The 18,106-nt window shown below is 37.4% G+C and overlaps 2 protein-coding genes across 5 annotated transcripts; one reads left to right on the forward strand and one right to left on the reverse strand.

Annotated features, from left to right (window-relative positions):
- The first annotated feature begins 3,124 nt into the window (after positions 1–3,124).
- Positions 3,125–5,491, forward strand: LOC120111674 (pentatricopeptide repeat-containing protein At1g09900-like). Its single transcript, XM_039129432.1, has one exon. It carries the CDS (start codon positions 3,312–3,314, stop codon positions 5,100–5,102), a length of 1,791 nt encoding a protein of 596 aa, XP_038985360.1. The 5' UTR covers positions 3,125–3,311; the 3' UTR covers positions 5,103–5,491.
- Positions 5,492–8,331: 2,840 nt separating this feature from the next.
- Positions 8,332–17,289, reverse strand: LOC103708657 (26S proteasome non-ATPase regulatory subunit 11 homolog). Of its 4 annotated transcripts, none has more exons than XM_039129435.1 (3): positions 17,158–17,289; positions 8,837–10,094; positions 8,332–8,539 (listed from the first exon to the last, which is right to left on the reverse strand). In XM_039129435.1, the coding sequence occupies exons 2-3, from the start codon at positions 10,070–10,072 to the stop codon at positions 8,495–8,497; spliced, it is 1,281 nt and encodes a 426-aa protein (XP_038985363.1). In that variant the 5' UTR covers positions 10,073–10,094; positions 17,158–17,289; the 3' UTR covers positions 8,332–8,494. The 4 variants fall into 4 exon arrangements, with proteins under 4 accessions (XP_038985363.1, XP_038985364.1, XP_038985362.1 ...); XM_039129436.1 differs by having other exon boundaries at positions 8,336–8,548; positions 8,846–10,094; XM_039129434.1 differs by lacking the exon at positions 8,332–8,539 and having other exon boundaries at positions 8,580–10,094; positions 17,100–17,193.
- Positions 17,290–18,106: the final 817 nt, after the last annotated feature.

The raw sequence follows: 18,106 nt of genomic DNA on the forward strand, positions 1-18,106 counted from the left end.
GACCAGCCGCTTCAGGCCCAAATGATGAAATTTTGGTCCATTTTAACCCCTTCAAGGACTGGCTCTGCGATGTAGATCTCTAAAAGTTATTCGATTTCAAAAGAAAAAGGTCATCTCAACCGAGGGTCGAATGACCAAATTATGGCCTTTAGAAGTTTGACGCACAAATTCACTCTTGGATCCTATCTCGCACTACCTATAGAGTCCTATGATCCTTCTAGGTCATTCAAAGAGCAAAAAACCTAGTTTGAGACTCTTGAAGGAGGTTTCAAATTTTAATAGCAAAAAAAGTTACATGATAAAAAAATTCTTATATTTTCCCACATCTTGAGCATGAACTAAGACCCTCGCAAATTTAGAGGACTGAAACTCTGACACCAACTTGGTCCAATCGGAGAGCAGAAAGAAATTCCTCAAATTGCCCAACTCGAATCTCTCAAAAGATTTTTTTTTTAAAAATAAAACATACGAAAGTAGAATTTACATCCCTTTTCTTTCATTGATAATGATAAAACTAAGGTACGTGCCTCTATTTATAATAGTAGTGATCAGATCCTCCTTTATACAATTTAGGTTCTAATAATACTCACTTTTTTAAAATAGATATGAACATTAGAAAAAAAAAACTCGAAACAATTAAAATTCTACTAGAGATAGATCTCGATTCTATATCAACTTTGTCTTCTGCTGCTCCATCAAATTTTTCAGATTGAAAGATACGCTCAGTCAAAATCTTTTTTTAAAAATAAAATTTTCGATTTGACCAGCCACTTCAGGGCCCAAATGATGAAATTTTGGTCCATTTTAACCCCTTAAAGGGCTGGCTCTACGATGTAGATCTCTAAAAGTTATTCGATTTCAAAAGAAAAAGATCATCTCAATCAAGGGTCGAATGATTAAATTATGGCCTTTAGAAGTATGACGCACAATTTCAGCTTTCTATATAATAGAAATAAGAATTGATAAAGATAAATACACCATCGGTGGATGAGGATATGTCATCGTCCTCCCAATATTTTGTAACTTAGCCCAGCTTTTTGGTAGTCTCAAGTAGATTTTTTAGCTCTTTCATTGTCTCGGCAATTGCACATTTCGAGCTGTGACTGCCAAGCTTTTGACTGTTATTCAGACATGGAGAACCGATTTAGGGAGAGCAATTAATCGACCGTTATAAAACCTTATGAGCATTATTTGACTTTTATTATTTTTTTTGTTGTGCCCTGATCCAATTGGAGATTAAAAAAAATTTCTTCAATTCACTCAACTCGAATCGCCAAAAAAAAATAAAAAAAATAAAAATAAATTTTTTTCTCTTTTTTTAATTGATGATAATAAAATTGAGGTACACGGGCCTTATTTATTTTTCTATTATATAACTCAAGTCAGATTTCTCTTCTAGTTTTAATAGAGCTCATTTTGTGGAAATAGATATGATTAGTAGAAATAAACTCAAACAAATAAAATTAATAAAATTTTATAAAAGATAGTGGATCAAGAGGAAGCTCAGAGGAGTAAAGGTAGCGGGACGGCACGTTTTCTTGCACCAAGGCCGCTGTTTGATAGGAAGGAAGTCCAAAATCGTTGTTGGGGGCTGGTCAATGGTCGTGGAGACGGTGGAAATGTTCTCAAGGGGATTAAAGGAGGTGGTGCCTATCACCATGATCTGCGCCGGCTGTACTTCGTCGCAGTTCGTGAAGGGGGTGGCTTACTAATTCAAATTTGGGTCCGGACTTGAAAGTCGATAAATTTGCATGAGGCATTGTTTTACATCCGTGCCATATGCAGCAAATATAATATTAAAAACAGAATTTATCAATATGTTATCAATTTTATTCTTTTTACCAATTTTATAATTAATTTTTAATATAAAAGTTAGAATAAGTGGATTAAGAGGTAACACCTATACTTAAACTGGTGCAACTATATGAGATAGGATGAGGAAGCGACCGGGCGCGGGATGAGGATGCGTTCAAATTTGTGCACTTATTTTTTAAAAAAAAAATTAAGACAAAAATGCAGTGCAAACAGAGCTGCCGACTACGGGAGACATTTCTTTTGGCGAGAATTACGGCCATGCCCTCCTGTCTTATCCTGCCTATAGCCTGTCTCAACGAACGGGCGGAATTAGATGTTCCATCCACCTCCGTCCCATTTTGACGTCCGCATGTAAATAGAAATTAGCGTATGGTCAATTTCTTTTTTAATTAAAATTTAAAATATTAATAAAATTTTAGAATATTTTTATATAAAAAATAATAAGTTATAAAAGTTATTCGATTTAAAAAAAAAAGATTATCCCAATCCAGCATGGTATGACCAAGTTATGGTCTTTAAAAATTTGAGGCACGATTTCAACTTTCCAATATAGTGGATTTCGCTCTTGAACCTTATTCCTACTATCTACCATGATTAAAGTGGTCCACATTGAGTCCTATGATCCTTATACATCATTCAAAGAGCCAAAAAGTTAGTTTGAGACTCTCATAGAAGATTTCAATTTTTAATAGCAAAGAGAGGTTAAATGATAAAAAAATCCTTTTTTTTTTTTTGCATATTGGATTTTGGGAGGGGGGGGAGAGTATTTTATTAATTGTTGCAATGCTGACTTGTTGTCAACTAGCATCCAATTTTGCTGTTAAAGTGCCCATGTGGAAATGACATGGAAATTTTGAAAATGGCGTCGAAAATAACCAAAATGAGATGGAAATGATGTAGAATAAACTAAGTTAAATTGGAAATTAAAATCTTTTATACATAATTAGAGGGGGGAGAAGAGAGAGAGAGAGAGAGAGAGAGAGAGAGAGAGAGAGAGAGAGAGAGAGAGTAACTGATACATAGATAGGGACTCACAAGATTAGGGATCGAGGGACTAGGGTTTGCACCAAAGAGGCTTGCATTGTGAAATTGGGTCCAAATTAGCATTTGCATTTGCATTTCTTTCTTGCTTGAAGGGGCGAGGGGGAGGGATTAGGGGTTGCATTTGGAAGATTGCAATGAATTCAACATGGTCGATCTAATGGCCCTTCTGTATCGCACTCTTTCTATCCACATACGTGGACGGTGCTGGATGCGATACAGTGTTCCCCAGTAGCGTGGCGATGTAAGCCGTTCCATCATGGTCACCAGGGCGAACCATGGCCCCAGTATCAATACTGGCCATGTCTTTGTTCCCCCGCCACCCAAAACCCTAAACCCCGCCTCCCGCTCTCTCTACTCCTCTCCCACTCGTATCCAACGTTATCCTAGGTTTCTTCCATCGATATAACCTCCACCACAAGAGAGAAGAACACAGTGGGTAAGTCCTCCATAGAATGGATGTTTTGGCGCCCCCCAATCCCCTCCAAAGCCCCACCCCACCCAATTCTAGGGTTAGGGTTCTCCTTTATCCCATCTCAATCCCCTGCACCCCTTCACTCAGTTCTTTCCTCGGCTTCGAATCCCGCCCCAAAACCACCAGTCCCAGCCGGAGAAAACCCCGAGTTCGAGCTATCTCCGCCGCCTCCGGCGCCGCCGCCGCCGCCGCCGCGCGCCGCAGAACCTGGAACGACCGCTTCGCCAACGGCGGCCCCTCCGACGACTTCGACGCCTTCAAGAGCAACGACGGACTCCGCCGCCTCATCCGGAACGGGGAGTTGGAGAAAGGCCTCGCCTTTCTCGAGAGAATGGCGGCCCGGGGCGCCGTCCCCGACGTCATCCCCTGCACTAGCCTCATCCGCGGCTTCTGCCGCGTCGGCAAGACCAAGAAGGCTGCTCGGGTGCTCGCCATCGTCGAGAATTCCGGCGCCTCCCTCGACGTCATCACCTACAATGTCATGATCGGCGGGTACTGCAAGTCCGGCGAGACCGACAACGCCCTCCGGCTTCTCAACCGAATGAGCGTCGGCCCCGATGTCGTCACCTACAACACCATCTTCCAGAGCTTGTGCGAGAGAGGGAAGCTCAAGAAAGCACTTGAGGTGCTTGACGGGATGCTCCAGAGAGGCTGCACCCCTGATGTCTTCACTTACACTATTTTAATCGAGGCTACATGCAAGGGTAGCGGCGTGGGGCAGGCTATGAAGCTTTTGGATGAGATGAGGTCGAAGGGTTGCACACCCGATGTCGTTACTTATAATGTTTTGATCAATGGGATTTGCAAGGAAGGGAGATTGGATGAGGCGATCAAGTTCTTGAACAATATGCCATCTTATGGGTGCAATCCGAATGTTATAAGCCACAATATTATCTTGAGAAGTATGTGCAGCACAGGGCGGTGGATGGATGCTGAGAAGCTGTTGACTGACATGGTTCAGAAGGGTTGCTCCCCAAGTGTGGTGACTTTCAATATTCTGATCAATTTCTTGTGCCGGAAGGGGTTGTTGGGGCGTGCAATTGATGTGTTGGAGAAGATGCCAGAGCATGGGTGCACGCCAAATTCGTTGAGCTACAACCCATTGCTGCATGGATTTTGTAAGGAGAAGAAGATGGAGAGAGCTATTGAGTATTTGGATATAATGGTGTCAAGGGGGTGTTACCCAGACATTGTGACATACAACACTTTGCTCACTGCTCTGTGCAAGGATGGGAAGGTTGATGTTGCTGTTGACATGCTTCATGAGCTTGGGTGCAAGGGCTGTACTCCTGTCCTGATTACGTATAACACTGTCATTGATGGGCTTTCGAAGGCTGGGAATACTGAAAAGGCTTTGGAGCTTTTGAAGGAGATGGTGGGAAAGGGTCTCCGTCCTGATATTATAACTTATTCATCCCTTGTTGCTGGTCTCAGCAGAGAGGGTAAGATCAATGAGGCAATCAGGATATTTAATGAACTGGAAAAAATAGGTATTAAACCAAATGCAATAATTTATAATTCAGTTATCTTGGGGCTCTGCAAATCCCGGCAGACGGATCGTGCTATTGATTTCTTTGCTTATATGGTGTTGAAGGGTTGTATGCCCAATGAATCAACCTACACTATTCTCATTGAAGGTCTGGCTTATGAAGGGATGTCTAAGGAGGCCTTAGAGTTGCTAAGTGAGTTGTGTTCAAGAGGAGTTGTGAAGAAGAGCTCCATGCAGAATGTTGTTGTTAAAAGTATAGGTACAAGTAAGCAGATTTCTTGAGATTTTGGATGCGTCACAGATAATGGCTGTCTGCAGATCACATTGATTTTTTTTTCTCTGGCAACTGACTGAAATCATTTGCCAGTTTCCTGCATCAGCATAAGAAAGCTTCGACGGTCATGCGAGTCGAAATCTATCCAAGATCATTGTGCACTTGAGTTGTGCATTTTCATGGACCATGGGCTTGTTAACATCTTGTACATTTGCAGTCATGTTGGCATGCCAACTCCTGTTTGTTCAAACAACTTCTCATGCTGTTTTGCTTTGCTTAATGTATACTTTAAGGCACGGATTCTAACATGGATTTTGTATTGTCATTGGTTCAATTTTGTACCTCATTGTATATACTGTTTCTTTCATGGATGCAAATCTGAGAGCTTGGGTAACTATGTGCAGCGTTCAACAGCTGTGTCGAGGCATGTTGGACCAGTCTCATATTCGAGAAGGTATCAGTGTGAGTGGCTTCAGTATTTTGTCCTGAAGCTGTTCTGTCTTCATTAACTTTTTTCTGGCTATTTTCTTGTGAAGTTCTTAGTTCTGTTTGGTGTCGCATTTCATTCTCATCTGCTTATGGTGGAACTTCTGTTAGCATATTATTCTCTTGCTCTTATTGGGAGATGAATGTGTTTCGAAATGGCCAGCCAACCAAGACTTCATTTTCCCAATTTTCTGCAGATTTTTAATACAAGATACAGTTTTCTGAAACAATCGAAGTTTTCTTACTAATGGTTCTTCACTTATTGTCAAGCAATGCACTCAGTTCATGTGCTACTGCTGTCTATTTGTGCAGTGTTTTGTATAAATATCAGATCATTTGTTTTCAAATTTTAATGAGATCTATCTATATGTTTTGAACCCTATTTGTTTTTCAGAATTAGAGTCAAAGTCACAAATTTTGATTATATAGCTAAGATATACAAAGATAATGTTTTATTTAATCATGTCAAACCAGTCTAGTTTTGTTGATGTATTGACATTAAGCTATTGTTGAAAACCTGAGTCTATTTTGAACTCGAGTACCTCTCCTTGGAAATCCTTTTTTTCTCTTACGAGTAAGCCTGTCCTTGTAAATGTCGACCTAACCTAATACCTGCCTACAGGCTGCCGATTATTTGCTCCTTATGTGTCACGTGATCAAGATTTAGCATCCATTGCTTTAAGATGACAACAAGTATTTTGTTAGAAAGCGGTCCCAATTGCTAACAGTGCGAAGTGGAATGCTCCTTCCAAGTTGTGGTTAATCGTCCATCAGCATCGTATCACTAGCATAAACTTATAAATATATGTGGAAACCATATCTATTGCTCCCTGATAGGGCTGAAAATGGATCGAATATGGATTTAATATCAGTATATTCATATCCGTATTCATTTATATTGGACGAACATGGATGTAAATACAAATATTAATTAGATATAGAAAATTCATATCCATATTTATTTTAAATGGATATGGCTGCCGATTATTTGCTCCTTATGTGTCACGTGATCAAGATTTAGCATCCATTGCTTTAAGATGACAACAAGCATTTTGTTAGAAAGCGGTCCCAATTGCTAACAGTGCGAAGTGGAATGCTCCTTCCAAGTTGTGGTTAATCGTCCATCAGCATCGTATCACTAGCATAAACTTATAAATATATGTGGAAACCATATCTATTGCTCCCTGATAGGGCTGAAAATGGATCGAATATGGATTTAATATCAGTATATTCATATCCGTATTCATTTATATTGGGCGAACATGGATGTAAATACAAATATTAATTAGAGATAGAAAATTCATATCCATATTTATTTTAAATGGATATGGATATATCTCGGATGCTGAAAATACAGATACAGATATGTATATAAGCCAGAGAGAGAAAATCAATAATACTATTGAATAAAAGGTAAATTAAGTAAATAATATATCATCAAAAAAATTTAATAATGTTATATAAATTAAATAGGTCGGATATTTGAATACAAATTAGATAATTGTCTATTTATATCCATATATATTTTTTTTAACGGATGTATTGGATGCTCAAATTTATATCTATATTTAGATAGATTTAAATATACAATCAGATCCAAACAAATATTATCCAAACCACTTTCATCTTTGCTCTCTAGAATAATACCAATATGCAAGAAAAAAATATTTTATTTCATCAATTTCATCTTCTTCTTGATAAACTAAATTCCCAACTCTAACTCTTTTGATATGGTGTATTGGTAGCGCATCCCTAACCGAAAACCTAACCGTTATTTAGTTTCAGCACAATTCATTATGCTTTGAACCACCAAGCCTCGATCAAAGCTGAACCCGATCCAACTCAAAATTGGAGGAGGAGGGGAACGAGTTGGACAATTCTGATGGTACAGAATATATAAATAATTATTTAAACTTCAAACTAGAGCTGATTATAGGGTGGAATTTAGCAAAAAAAGATCACATTTTAAATAGGCTCAGCCCAAAGCCCGATTAAAAATAAATAAAGATTAGGCTTGAGACCTAGCCCTAGCTATACTTCAAACCATCCAATTGACACTGACATTTGATGCCTCTTTTTTTGTTTTGTTTTTTTGGTATCCATAAGTTACCATACTGTAAAAGATTGCAGCCATAACTAATCATCATGTAAAAGACATGGGTATTCCAAAGTAACCTCTTACCTTTTTAGGTTATCTTTTCAAACTTCAAACCGGGTCCACCTCACAGCATAGTTATCTCATACAAAATGATGTATGCGCTAAATCCCCTTACCCTTGCTACTACCATTTCACTTCTAAAATGTTTTTTAGGTTATAATCTCTTAGATATGAACGAATCCAAGTCATTTTATCTGAATGTTAAAATAAAATTTTGAATTTAGATCATACAAATTCACAAAATAGATTCTTAATCTACCACAACTGAATCCAATTCATCAAGTGCAAACTACAGATTATGAACCTGAACCAGAAACAAATGAACCAATTAACCATAACCAGGTAACTAATGCATCCTCATGAAATTGATTTATAACATCTGTACAACCACCCTATAAGCAGATAAATGGAGCCAACACAAGCCAACAAAGTGCCTCCTTTTTTTTTTTCCTTCTGACAAGCATGCGACTAACAAATAGCAACCTCCATATAAACCACAGAAAATAGGAGTTTGGTTCCTATAGCAGACCAATTTCAGAAGTCATTCTCAGTTCATATATCTAGAGTTTGCATTTCCCAGCACATCACAAACAAACATAAAGGATAACCATCTTTAAGAGAACATAATGAGCAATTACGAAACCAAACAAGGAAAAGCTAAAAGAAACCAAATATCAATCATCCATTAGGGTTTCATGTGTTAACTAAGAAAGCCTGAAAGACAAAGTGGTCTGAGAAAGAGGGAAACACCAAAGCTCAGGCCATGATCCGAGCTGACCTCACGTAAAGGCTGTCCACGACCTTGCCAATGTTGGCTATAGCAGACCAATTTCAGAAGTCATTCTCAGTTCATATATCTAGAGTTTGCATTTCACAGCACATCACAAACAAACATAAAGGATAACCATCTTTAAGAGAACATAATGAGCAATTACGAAACCAAACAAGGAAAAGCTAAAAGAAACCAAATATCAATCATCCATTAGGGTTTCATGTGTTAACTAAGAAAGCCTGAAAGACAAAGTGGTCTGAGAAAGAGGGAAACACCAAAGCTCAGGCCATGATCCGAGCTGACCTCACGTAAAGGCTGTCCACGACCTTGCCAATGTTGGCAATTGTTTCAAGTGTCGCGGGAAAAATAGCATCAGACTTTGGATCTTCGAAGATGATCAGGCAACCAGCACCCTGATCAAGAGTCCCTGCAAACTTCTTGTCAAGTATCATCTGAGAAAGCTTCTTCTCCACATGATCCACGGGCAACTCAATCATCTTTGCAACATGTTCAATCTCCACACTCGAGTACGGCTCGATCAACCTGCACAGATTCTGCTCCAAGAGGGTATCATATAGAGATGATAGATGTCTGTGAACAATTGGGTCTTCCTCCAACTGAGCCCTGTAATCTCGGAGAGCAGTTTCAAAGAGTTTTAGCGATCGTTTCGAGTGTGCATCAGCAACAGCTTTCATAGCATCCAAATCAGGACCCACATAATGCAAACCAGCCTTGGAAGAGATAATGCCTGCAACGTCATCAGCCTGGTTAACCATTATCTTGCACAGCAGCATGTATTTAAGGCTAAAAACTGCACGAGGATCCTCGAGTGCATTGAAAGCTTCAAATGCTTCAAAGAAGTAACTGTACGCAGTTTTATAATCCTTCTCTTCCGCATGAAGTATCCCACTCTGAAGATCTATTGTGCCCTGCTGTGCCGGAGGAACATAAATGGCATTAGCAGCTGTTCTTGCAGCAGTTAATGCAGCTTTGGCTTTTGGCAAATTTCTCAGTGAAAAATGAAGCTTGCTCTCCAAAAGATCAATGTCCACCAGAAGTAGTTTATCATCCAATCTTCTAACCTCCTTAATCAGGCCAGTAAGAAGAGTTAAAGCTTCGGAATATTCTTTGTTTTCCATTAAGAGAGCTGCAAGCCTTGCCTCAACTCGTTGCCTGAGAAATGTACGCTTCTCTGCACGGGTCCATTCCACCATCTCCTTGCAGAGAGAGATTTGCAGATCGGAGGTTCCTGGTATCTTGACAACTGCATCAATGATCCCTCTCACAATTTTTGCAGTTTTTGCCTTGGGAATTAAAGAGAAGAAGGGTCTGAGTTGGGTCAGAAGAGTTCTCAACTCTTCGGCCTTCTTTTCTTGTGGGAGTAGTTCTGTGAGATTTGAAATTGCCTGCTCTTTAATACGCAATGCTTCTGGGGAAGATGAAGGGTTTTCAAGAACACGGTAGAGAATAGAAATAGACTCAGAAGGATCTTTTGCCTCTAGGGCCTGTGCTATTGAATCAGTGGTAGCAGGAAGATATGATGTTTGCATTGCTGAAGACATTGCAACTACCGAGGAATCAATTCTACAAGATGAAAACAAGAAAATTTGTCACTAGAAGATTTTATGGCTAAACATTTATGAGATTTAAGAAAGGAGTCCAAATCTTTTCCAGTACATGCCTCAGATATCCCAAATCCAGATAATACTCTTATGGTCATGCTTTCAAAAATACCAAGTAAGAAAACACAGAATTAAAATGCTAACGCACACAACAATAAGTAATCCAGTAGAACCCTAAACAGCAATAGGTACATTAGAACTAATAAAAAAAATGAAATATGACAATGCAAAACGTTTATGAGTCATGATAACAAGTAAATGAAATGAAAGATTGAAATTTGCTCTTACGCTCAAATTTTAACTCTCTTGAACACATGCAATTTGGTTTTGTTATTGTTCACACTGTCCAATGTCAAGGGGCCTTGTTAAGTCAAATAAAATGCCCCTTAATTCAACACTTACATGGGGCATGCATGCGCACTATCAAGCCACCTAAAATCACAAATGGTGGCAGTAATTTTGAGTGAAGGGAGTGGAAACAATATTTCTGGCTCATCCCCTTCCCATTTTCCAACTACCACATACAACATAAAGGTTTCATGACTTATGTATATTACCAAGATAAATAATGTTCTAGTCAATAATTTTATGAAATAGTAAGTCGAAGAAGCATCGTGTTGGTAGTGATGGAAATCACCTATTGGAAGGGGGGGAAATATTGCAACACCATCAACTAGGCCCCACCATTAACTTCTACCAGAAGAAACTGATGATATGACTCCCAATTATGTAAATATTAATCTTTTTCCTATGAAACTGAAAATATGCACTTGATGCCATGCAAAAATCTCAAATCGTTTTGTTTAAATGTTGAATTATTAGTTCCATAAAAGTAAGACTAGATTTACAAAAAATTACATGACATAACAAGGATACTTAAAATCACTATCTTATGATGATGATTGTGTCCTTAGAAACATGCACAGATACAGTTTCATTCAAAATAATCGTCTTACCTTGGAAAGGTCTGTATATGTCATTGTGTCTTTCAACACAATAATGAAAAGAGTAATTCTTTACAATCAACCTATATCAGCAAAAGATCTACAATATTGTTCAAGAGCCTGCTTCAGTGATAAGCATCTGCCTTGTCTAACAGAACCGCAATAAACCAGACCACCACTCAAATGATCAATTTACCCTAGCTCTCGTCAGACATGGTCAATTTCATCCAAACAGAATCCATTTAATTCTGCGAAATGCTAGTCCAGATAAACTCGAGTTGCTTTCATCCAATCCAACTATTCTGGATGACACAAAAACAAAGGAAAGAATATGGCATTATTAATTTTTAACACACAGTCTTGGTCTTATGACACATGTTTGAACATATTCTAACCCACGCATCAGCCTAATTGTCCACCATGTGGGGACAACAATGCCAAAAGACAAATTAAACACACATAAGCTCACTATTACATCCAACGAAGGCAGATTATGAAATTCTAGCAGCACCAAATGATCAAAGTAGCCAGTTTAGTGACTGTACATATATGCAGATCTATACCCAAAAACCCACTGAATGGTACCAAACCATTTATTATGCAGAATTATGTAATAGAATCAGCAAACATAGGACTTATGGAATGCAAATATTTTGAATCAATGCTACAGGGACAAAGCAAGATTTAGCTTAAGACTAAGAAAGATAATAGATGAAAACATACTAGACACAACTGTAACCAAACAACTTCTAAATTCTTACAAATAAAGCAAAATCTATTCTGGACCCTCTCTTACATCTCCCATCTAAATTTTCTCAGACTCTCCTTACCGCTTTTAAATTTCTAGTTCAGTTTTGGATGCTTTCCTTCTCTCCATTGCCTTGTCTTTTATTGAAGCAACTCCTAGGCTGCTTCTGATTATTCTTTTCTATCCTCTCAGAATCACTATGCTTTCACCTCTCCATTTTTTTCTGCTACACTAATCTAATGCTTCTGCAGTGTTTTTATTGTTTAAAGACTTCACACAAGCAAACGTTGTTGACCTTAGTAATATCATGGAAATCTCTGATTAAGTTTTCACCAAACATGATGACAACACAATGTGGCGAAGGTACATTCATGGTTAATCCACCATGTTTCAATTCAACTTCAAATTCTCCCAGTTTGTTTTTCTTTATAAAATGGTTTGTATTCCTGTTTCTATTCCCACTGAAAATGTATTTCAAATACTATCTGCTGGCTAAAACAATTTTTCCAACTCCAATTTCAATTTTTTTCATGAAAATTCTACTATAGCATTTTGTCAGTTTACATGTCACTAGGACATCAAATTTGATCAATCTTGTTGCAGGATCCAAAAAGAACAATAAATAATAAAGCCTTATTATCTAGTTGCTGAATGTGTCAGCTTATTGCAGAAATCATTTTAGGATCTACTACGAACAAAAAGAAGGTGGGGTGGGGAGGAGAGGACTACTCCACCAGGACAGATCAAATTCATTGCAAGACGATACTAGAGACACACTCATAGCCTTTCCTTAATTGATGGTAATCTGTGTATGCTCATATATTCAGTCCATAGATATTCTCCTTAAATCCAAATACAGCTATGGTTACTTAAACCTTACATTTTAAGGGCTCAGGGAATTTGTACAAAATAAATTAACCATTTCTAGTTGTCTCTTCTTTATTTGCCATTTCTCTCCTGTTCATTTTAGTATTAGTTAGAGATGAATTCATATCAGACATGGACTATGATTCTCATCCTAGGATCACATCAACAAACACCTAGAGATTTTCCCCTGCTATCCATTAAACAGAAGGTGATGCTTTTGTCATAAGATTATCCAATACAATTACCATGCAGAATGGACTAAAGCTTAACCTCACCCATTAAACTAATGGAATTGAAGAAGGGAACAACCAATAACTTTGGTGAGTTTGGACCAAGGAACAGCAAACCTCATACCTCAATAGAAAGGTGGATTTTTCTATCAAGATAATGCTTAACTAAGATAGACAACCAGAGGCACCATCCTCAAGTCAACTGTCAAACTTCTGAAACCAAGTTCACTCAACAAAGGCATCACGAAACCGTACAACTTTGGAAAACTCACAACCTTACCTTTAATTTATGGCCACCTGAATCAATAGTTTATCCTTCAGGTCACTTTGCATTTGGAAACATGGATCAGCTATTAGTGATCTTAAAATCAAGTGGTCTCAGCCCTCTAACTTCTAACTTAAATCACCTAATATTGCTATATTTTAGTGAGAGGATGAAATCAGAAAAAAAAGACCTACAAGACATCAAAAGTTGATTGTTATGCATGTACACATACCCAACTAATGTGTAAGATGGTTTCAACTTTGCTTAAAAAGAAGACAATATAATTTCCAGTACCAAATCTGGTCAATCCTAACAATCTACTTGGAATTTGGTGCAATATCATAAGTGCAGGGTGCAATAACTATTACCAAATGATGAAGTTTTGCATTCGAAACTGTTAGTACTGAAGGATATCAGATAATTCCTAACATACAAATAATCATCACTTATTTCTGTGAATAATCAATAATCTGAAAATAACAAGGAAAATGAATGAATACACCTTTTGGCAAGAACATAATAATATCTTTTTACCACTAAAAATATTCATTATTTTATTGCACATTTAAGAATAAATACAGTTCAAACCATTTTTTTTGTCATTCTGAGAGTTAGATAAAGGGGCACTGTCAATGATCATGAAATGGCAGCTTGCAGATCTGGAGTGAGAAAAAAGTTCATACAGGTTACTGTTGATGATGCAAGTTGATGATTGTGGGCAGAGGGAAAATGAGTTCAAAATCATTAACTAAATTTTGTCAAACATGCATTGGAGTTAATCTAGAGCACGGATAATATTATTCTATACCGTAGCAGGAATGATGATCATGGCTCCAAGAAAAACCATTCTTCTGTTAAACTTGGCCCAGTCGATAGGGATCAGGATTTATACCCTACTAAATTGGCCACAACCTTTTTTGACTCATTCGCAAATAAATAAATGCTGATCTGAAGGATGTGGTAGAGCAACAATCTAAAAGATTAGATCTTGAGGTACATGAATTACTCCAATAAAATTGTGATAATAAATGAAATAAGGCCTTAGCAAGTTCAAGCTTAGTCCATACCTACCAACGACAATGAGATGCCGAGTAAGGATGGTATGTTAGGAAGATTTCATTTTTTACTTCATGTACACTATAAAAACTACAGTAATAAAGGTCCTATTACCAAAACACAAACAAGAATTTAAGTTTAATACGGTGAGATTGCTCATAGCCTAGAGTACAAAAGATCTAGTGAGATATCTAAAGGTTCTTACCTAGGCATTGATTAGTAATACATTTTGGCCTATCATAGAGAAAAAAAATCTCCTACCAAACATGAGAAACAAACATCAATGTCACCATTCAATCACTATGCAGGTTCATCAACTTACAGCAGCAAGCAAGCCATGTTTCATCAGTATGGAACTGGCTAATTGAGAACAACTCAATAGAAGCAATCCTAGATGGTTTGGCAAGATTTTACAACAAATAGGATAAACAGCATGAGCCTACAACTGGTTCCCTAGCGTTCATGTCTTGTGCCACTAACGTGTAAAGGGGCAAACCAAGAATACAAGAGATGGGGAGAACAGATGAAAGGAATGAAGAAGTAAATAGATATTAAAAGTAAGATGATGAAGATCAAGATAAAAGCAAGCTAAAGTTGTCTTTATCTTCAAGAAAGTGTTGGAAGTGTCTAGACCTAGTTCTAAGAAATTGAGTTATAAAATATTAAGTTCAGAGAAACTGAGTTTTGCTTCTACCTCGAGGAATGCAATGCATTGAAAGTACAGTTTTTGGCATTAATTTTTTATTAGATTATTACTAAAGAGAATTATTTCTTAAGAAAATATTTAAATAGTTCACTATAACAGGAGAAAGAGTGGGTGGGCATTAAAGTAGCATTAAGTGCCCCACTCACCCACACAGAAGAACTTGATTATGGAGCCCTCAAAGACAGAGTCATGTTTGGTGTTTTTGCTGAACTAAGAATCTAAGTTCCTTACTTTAGACTGAGTTACATGTAAACAAACATCTGAAAGTGATCACCTCTGGCAGAATTGCACTTCAGGCTGTTCACTTACATGAAAATAAGCACAGTAACATATCCTAAAATAACAACTCAAAATAACACGGGCTTTGTAATGAGTGAAAGCCACTAAGAAAAGGTGACATATAAAGCAGAAGCACGAGGAATGCACAAACTCTATTTTATCTCACCACACAGACATTACTGCTACTAATAATTTCCTCTCTCTTTCAAACACTACATTACCACAAATCAAGAGCCAACAACTTATCTGATATTTAGATCCAGCTTCTCTATTTAATTCTACCAAAAACCTAGTAACTTGATAGAGGAAGCTTCCTGTTACCTCTGGAACCAACTCTGTAATAACCATAAGACAAGACCTTTTAACTCCTTGCAGTTCTTTAGTCTGTCTAACATACCCAAACCATATCAACCTGTATACCATGTACGTTATCGGCGCACCTATCATACTACCTCCAAGTGCTTGAGTTTAAATTTCTCTCTTCCTAGTTGTACCACTGATCCATCTCAACATCATTATTTTCATCTTTAGATTAATACTTCCTTCAAACCCTAAAACTGCAGCATCTATCACATAGCTATTCTAGCTACCATTTAATGTGTTATACCAGTGAGTTCCTGGCGTGCATCTACCACCAAGGCCATGTTCTCCATTTCACCTACCCTATTGTAAGACCACTTAAAAATATTCAAATCTATTTCTCTTAGTAATAGCAAGAATTGTTAATGTAAGGTATGTGTCCCACACGGTTGTCATGGATGACAAACAATAGTCGCTAAGAAAATTTTGAACCTAACCATGTGAAACATAATAGTCTTCTGAAAGGCTATAAAGGACCTGGAGGGATCTAAATGCTAGTTAGTTATAAGATTCCCAAATAGCTTCAACAAGGGGTGAAGGCCTTATCTAATAGTTTTACAAGTTAGTTTATCTAGTGATATGATGAAATATAACAACTGAATAATTAAAATCCTTCCATCTGATGGGCCCTCAAACCACTGAAGATGCTACATGGGGAACACTAGCTTAAGCTACAAACATGTTATTTCAGATTTCGACCATTAGGTCAAGGTCAAAAAATGGAAGAACAGCTAGACTTTGCAGTATTTATTGACAAAAGTAAAAGAAGGATAAATAACGGGTTTGTTTCTCCAATTACTGCAAGTTCAAGGAGCTTTCCATACCTAGTATGACTATAGAATAAACAAATAATGATGGTGGCATTCAAATCCTAAACGATTTCCGTTCATCCAAAGTAATCCAGAAGGAGATATCATTGTTGCTTGAGTTTATTATTGATATGCGTCAAAACAAGAGAAAAACTCCTATGAAGAAGAAGAGATATATGGATTGAAAAAAGCAAATACACAAAACCAGAATAAAAGAGAGCTTAAACCTGATCTCCCAGAAATTTTCTAACAAATCAAAGCAACTAATATCTCTTTATGTAACATCAAATATTACAATAATATATCCTATAATAAACATAACTTTATCAACATAAAATACATAAATTTGGAATCATTCGTGACACAACCTCGATCCTCCCATCGACCAAACACGATCTCCTGAATTTGACAAAGGGTCCTAAAAAACATCTCTAACGAATTCTAATAACTACCATAACCCTCTGAATCAAGCCCCCCAAAAAAACCAACTTTTCTAGCAGAAAATTCCGAGTTTGACATCCAAGGCGCGCATAGTCCCCTAAAAAGGGCTATCTTTATCCAGATCTTGCTCGAACAGGCAAGAGCGGAACAAAATCTCCCCCAAAAATGGGGGCACTGCTGAAAGAGCAAGCGAAATCGAATTAGATCGCCCTAATTAAAATTCGAAATTTCTATCCTAAAAGATGAAATCGAGGAGACGAACCGTAAAACCCTAGCCACGTTCCGCAGGGAGGGGAGAGAGAGAGAGAGAGAGAGCTCACCTGGGTAAAGAAGGGAGAACCCACTTCTAAGATCGCCGAAAACCTAGAGGTTTCCCTAATTTTCTAAGGTAGGAAAGCAGTGTCCTGGGCCGAACCGGTCTCAGGCAATGGTTGGCGCAGGCCCAAAACAGCGGAAGTTAGCCTAAGTAGGGGTGAGAGTAGATCCATCCCGAATTCTCGATCCATTTTTGTATCCAAACCTATTTGAATATAGATAAAAATTTAAATATCTAATTAATATTCATATTTATATTTATATTTAAAAACATATAAAAATAAAAATAAAAAAACTATCCGATTCGTATCCGGATATTTGATTTTATTTATAACCCTATTTACTTTTATATAGCAATCATAGACATTTAAGAAAAATAAATGACGATATTAGCATACTATTAATTTAATTTATCATCCACTTAGTAATATTTTTGATTTTATTATCATAAAATTTTATTATCTGATTTATATCCATATGATATCCATATTTTTGATATCCGATTTGTATCCGACTAACATCTGTCTTCATATTTGTATTTGTCAAACAAAATAAATAGGGATATGAATATGCTAGTATTTTATCCGAATTCAGCCCTACTAACACACGCGCACACACATTTTAGACATTAAAACGTCAAACTTACGAGGTCACTGTTATTTTGGCACTTGATTTGCTTAGAATCCTTTCAAAAGAGGTAAAAAGAAAAAAGTGAGGGAAAAAATTAGTATACATTTAGAACATATTTCACTAGGGGAGTTGCGCTCTAAAATGAGAATGAGTGAGTTCTATTCCATTTATTTAGTTAGAGAAAGTCCTATTCGCATTCCAATCCTAGAGGGTATTGGAATACCTCAATCCTCCTAATCTAATTCCAAGTCCTTCTCAATATTCAAATTCCATTCCAATTCCCATTCTGCTTTCAGTGACGAACGAAATGTGCAGGAAAATATG

Source organism: Phoenix dactylifera, chromosome 8, assembly GCF_009389715.1.
Source record: "Phoenix dactylifera cultivar Barhee BC4 chromosome 8, palm_55x_up_171113_PBpolish2nd_filt_p, whole genome shotgun sequence".
NCBI lineage: Eukaryota > Viridiplantae > Streptophyta > Magnoliopsida > Arecales > Arecaceae > Phoenix > Phoenix dactylifera.

Bases quoted from the DNA above. Each gene is read 5' to 3' on its own strand.
- LOC120111674 (XM_039129432.1), top strand. From the start codon at position 3,312: ATGGATGTTTTGGCGCCCCCCAATCCCCTCCAAAGCCCCACCCCACCC.
- LOC103708657 (XM_039129435.1), bottom strand. From the start codon at position 10,072: ATGTCTTCAGCAATGCAAACATCATATCTTCCTGCTACCACTGATTCA. The intron at 8,540-8,836 runs GTCGTGGACAGC...AACATTGGCAAG, and splicing joins CAATTGCCAACATTGGCAAG to GTCGTGGACAGCCTTTACGT.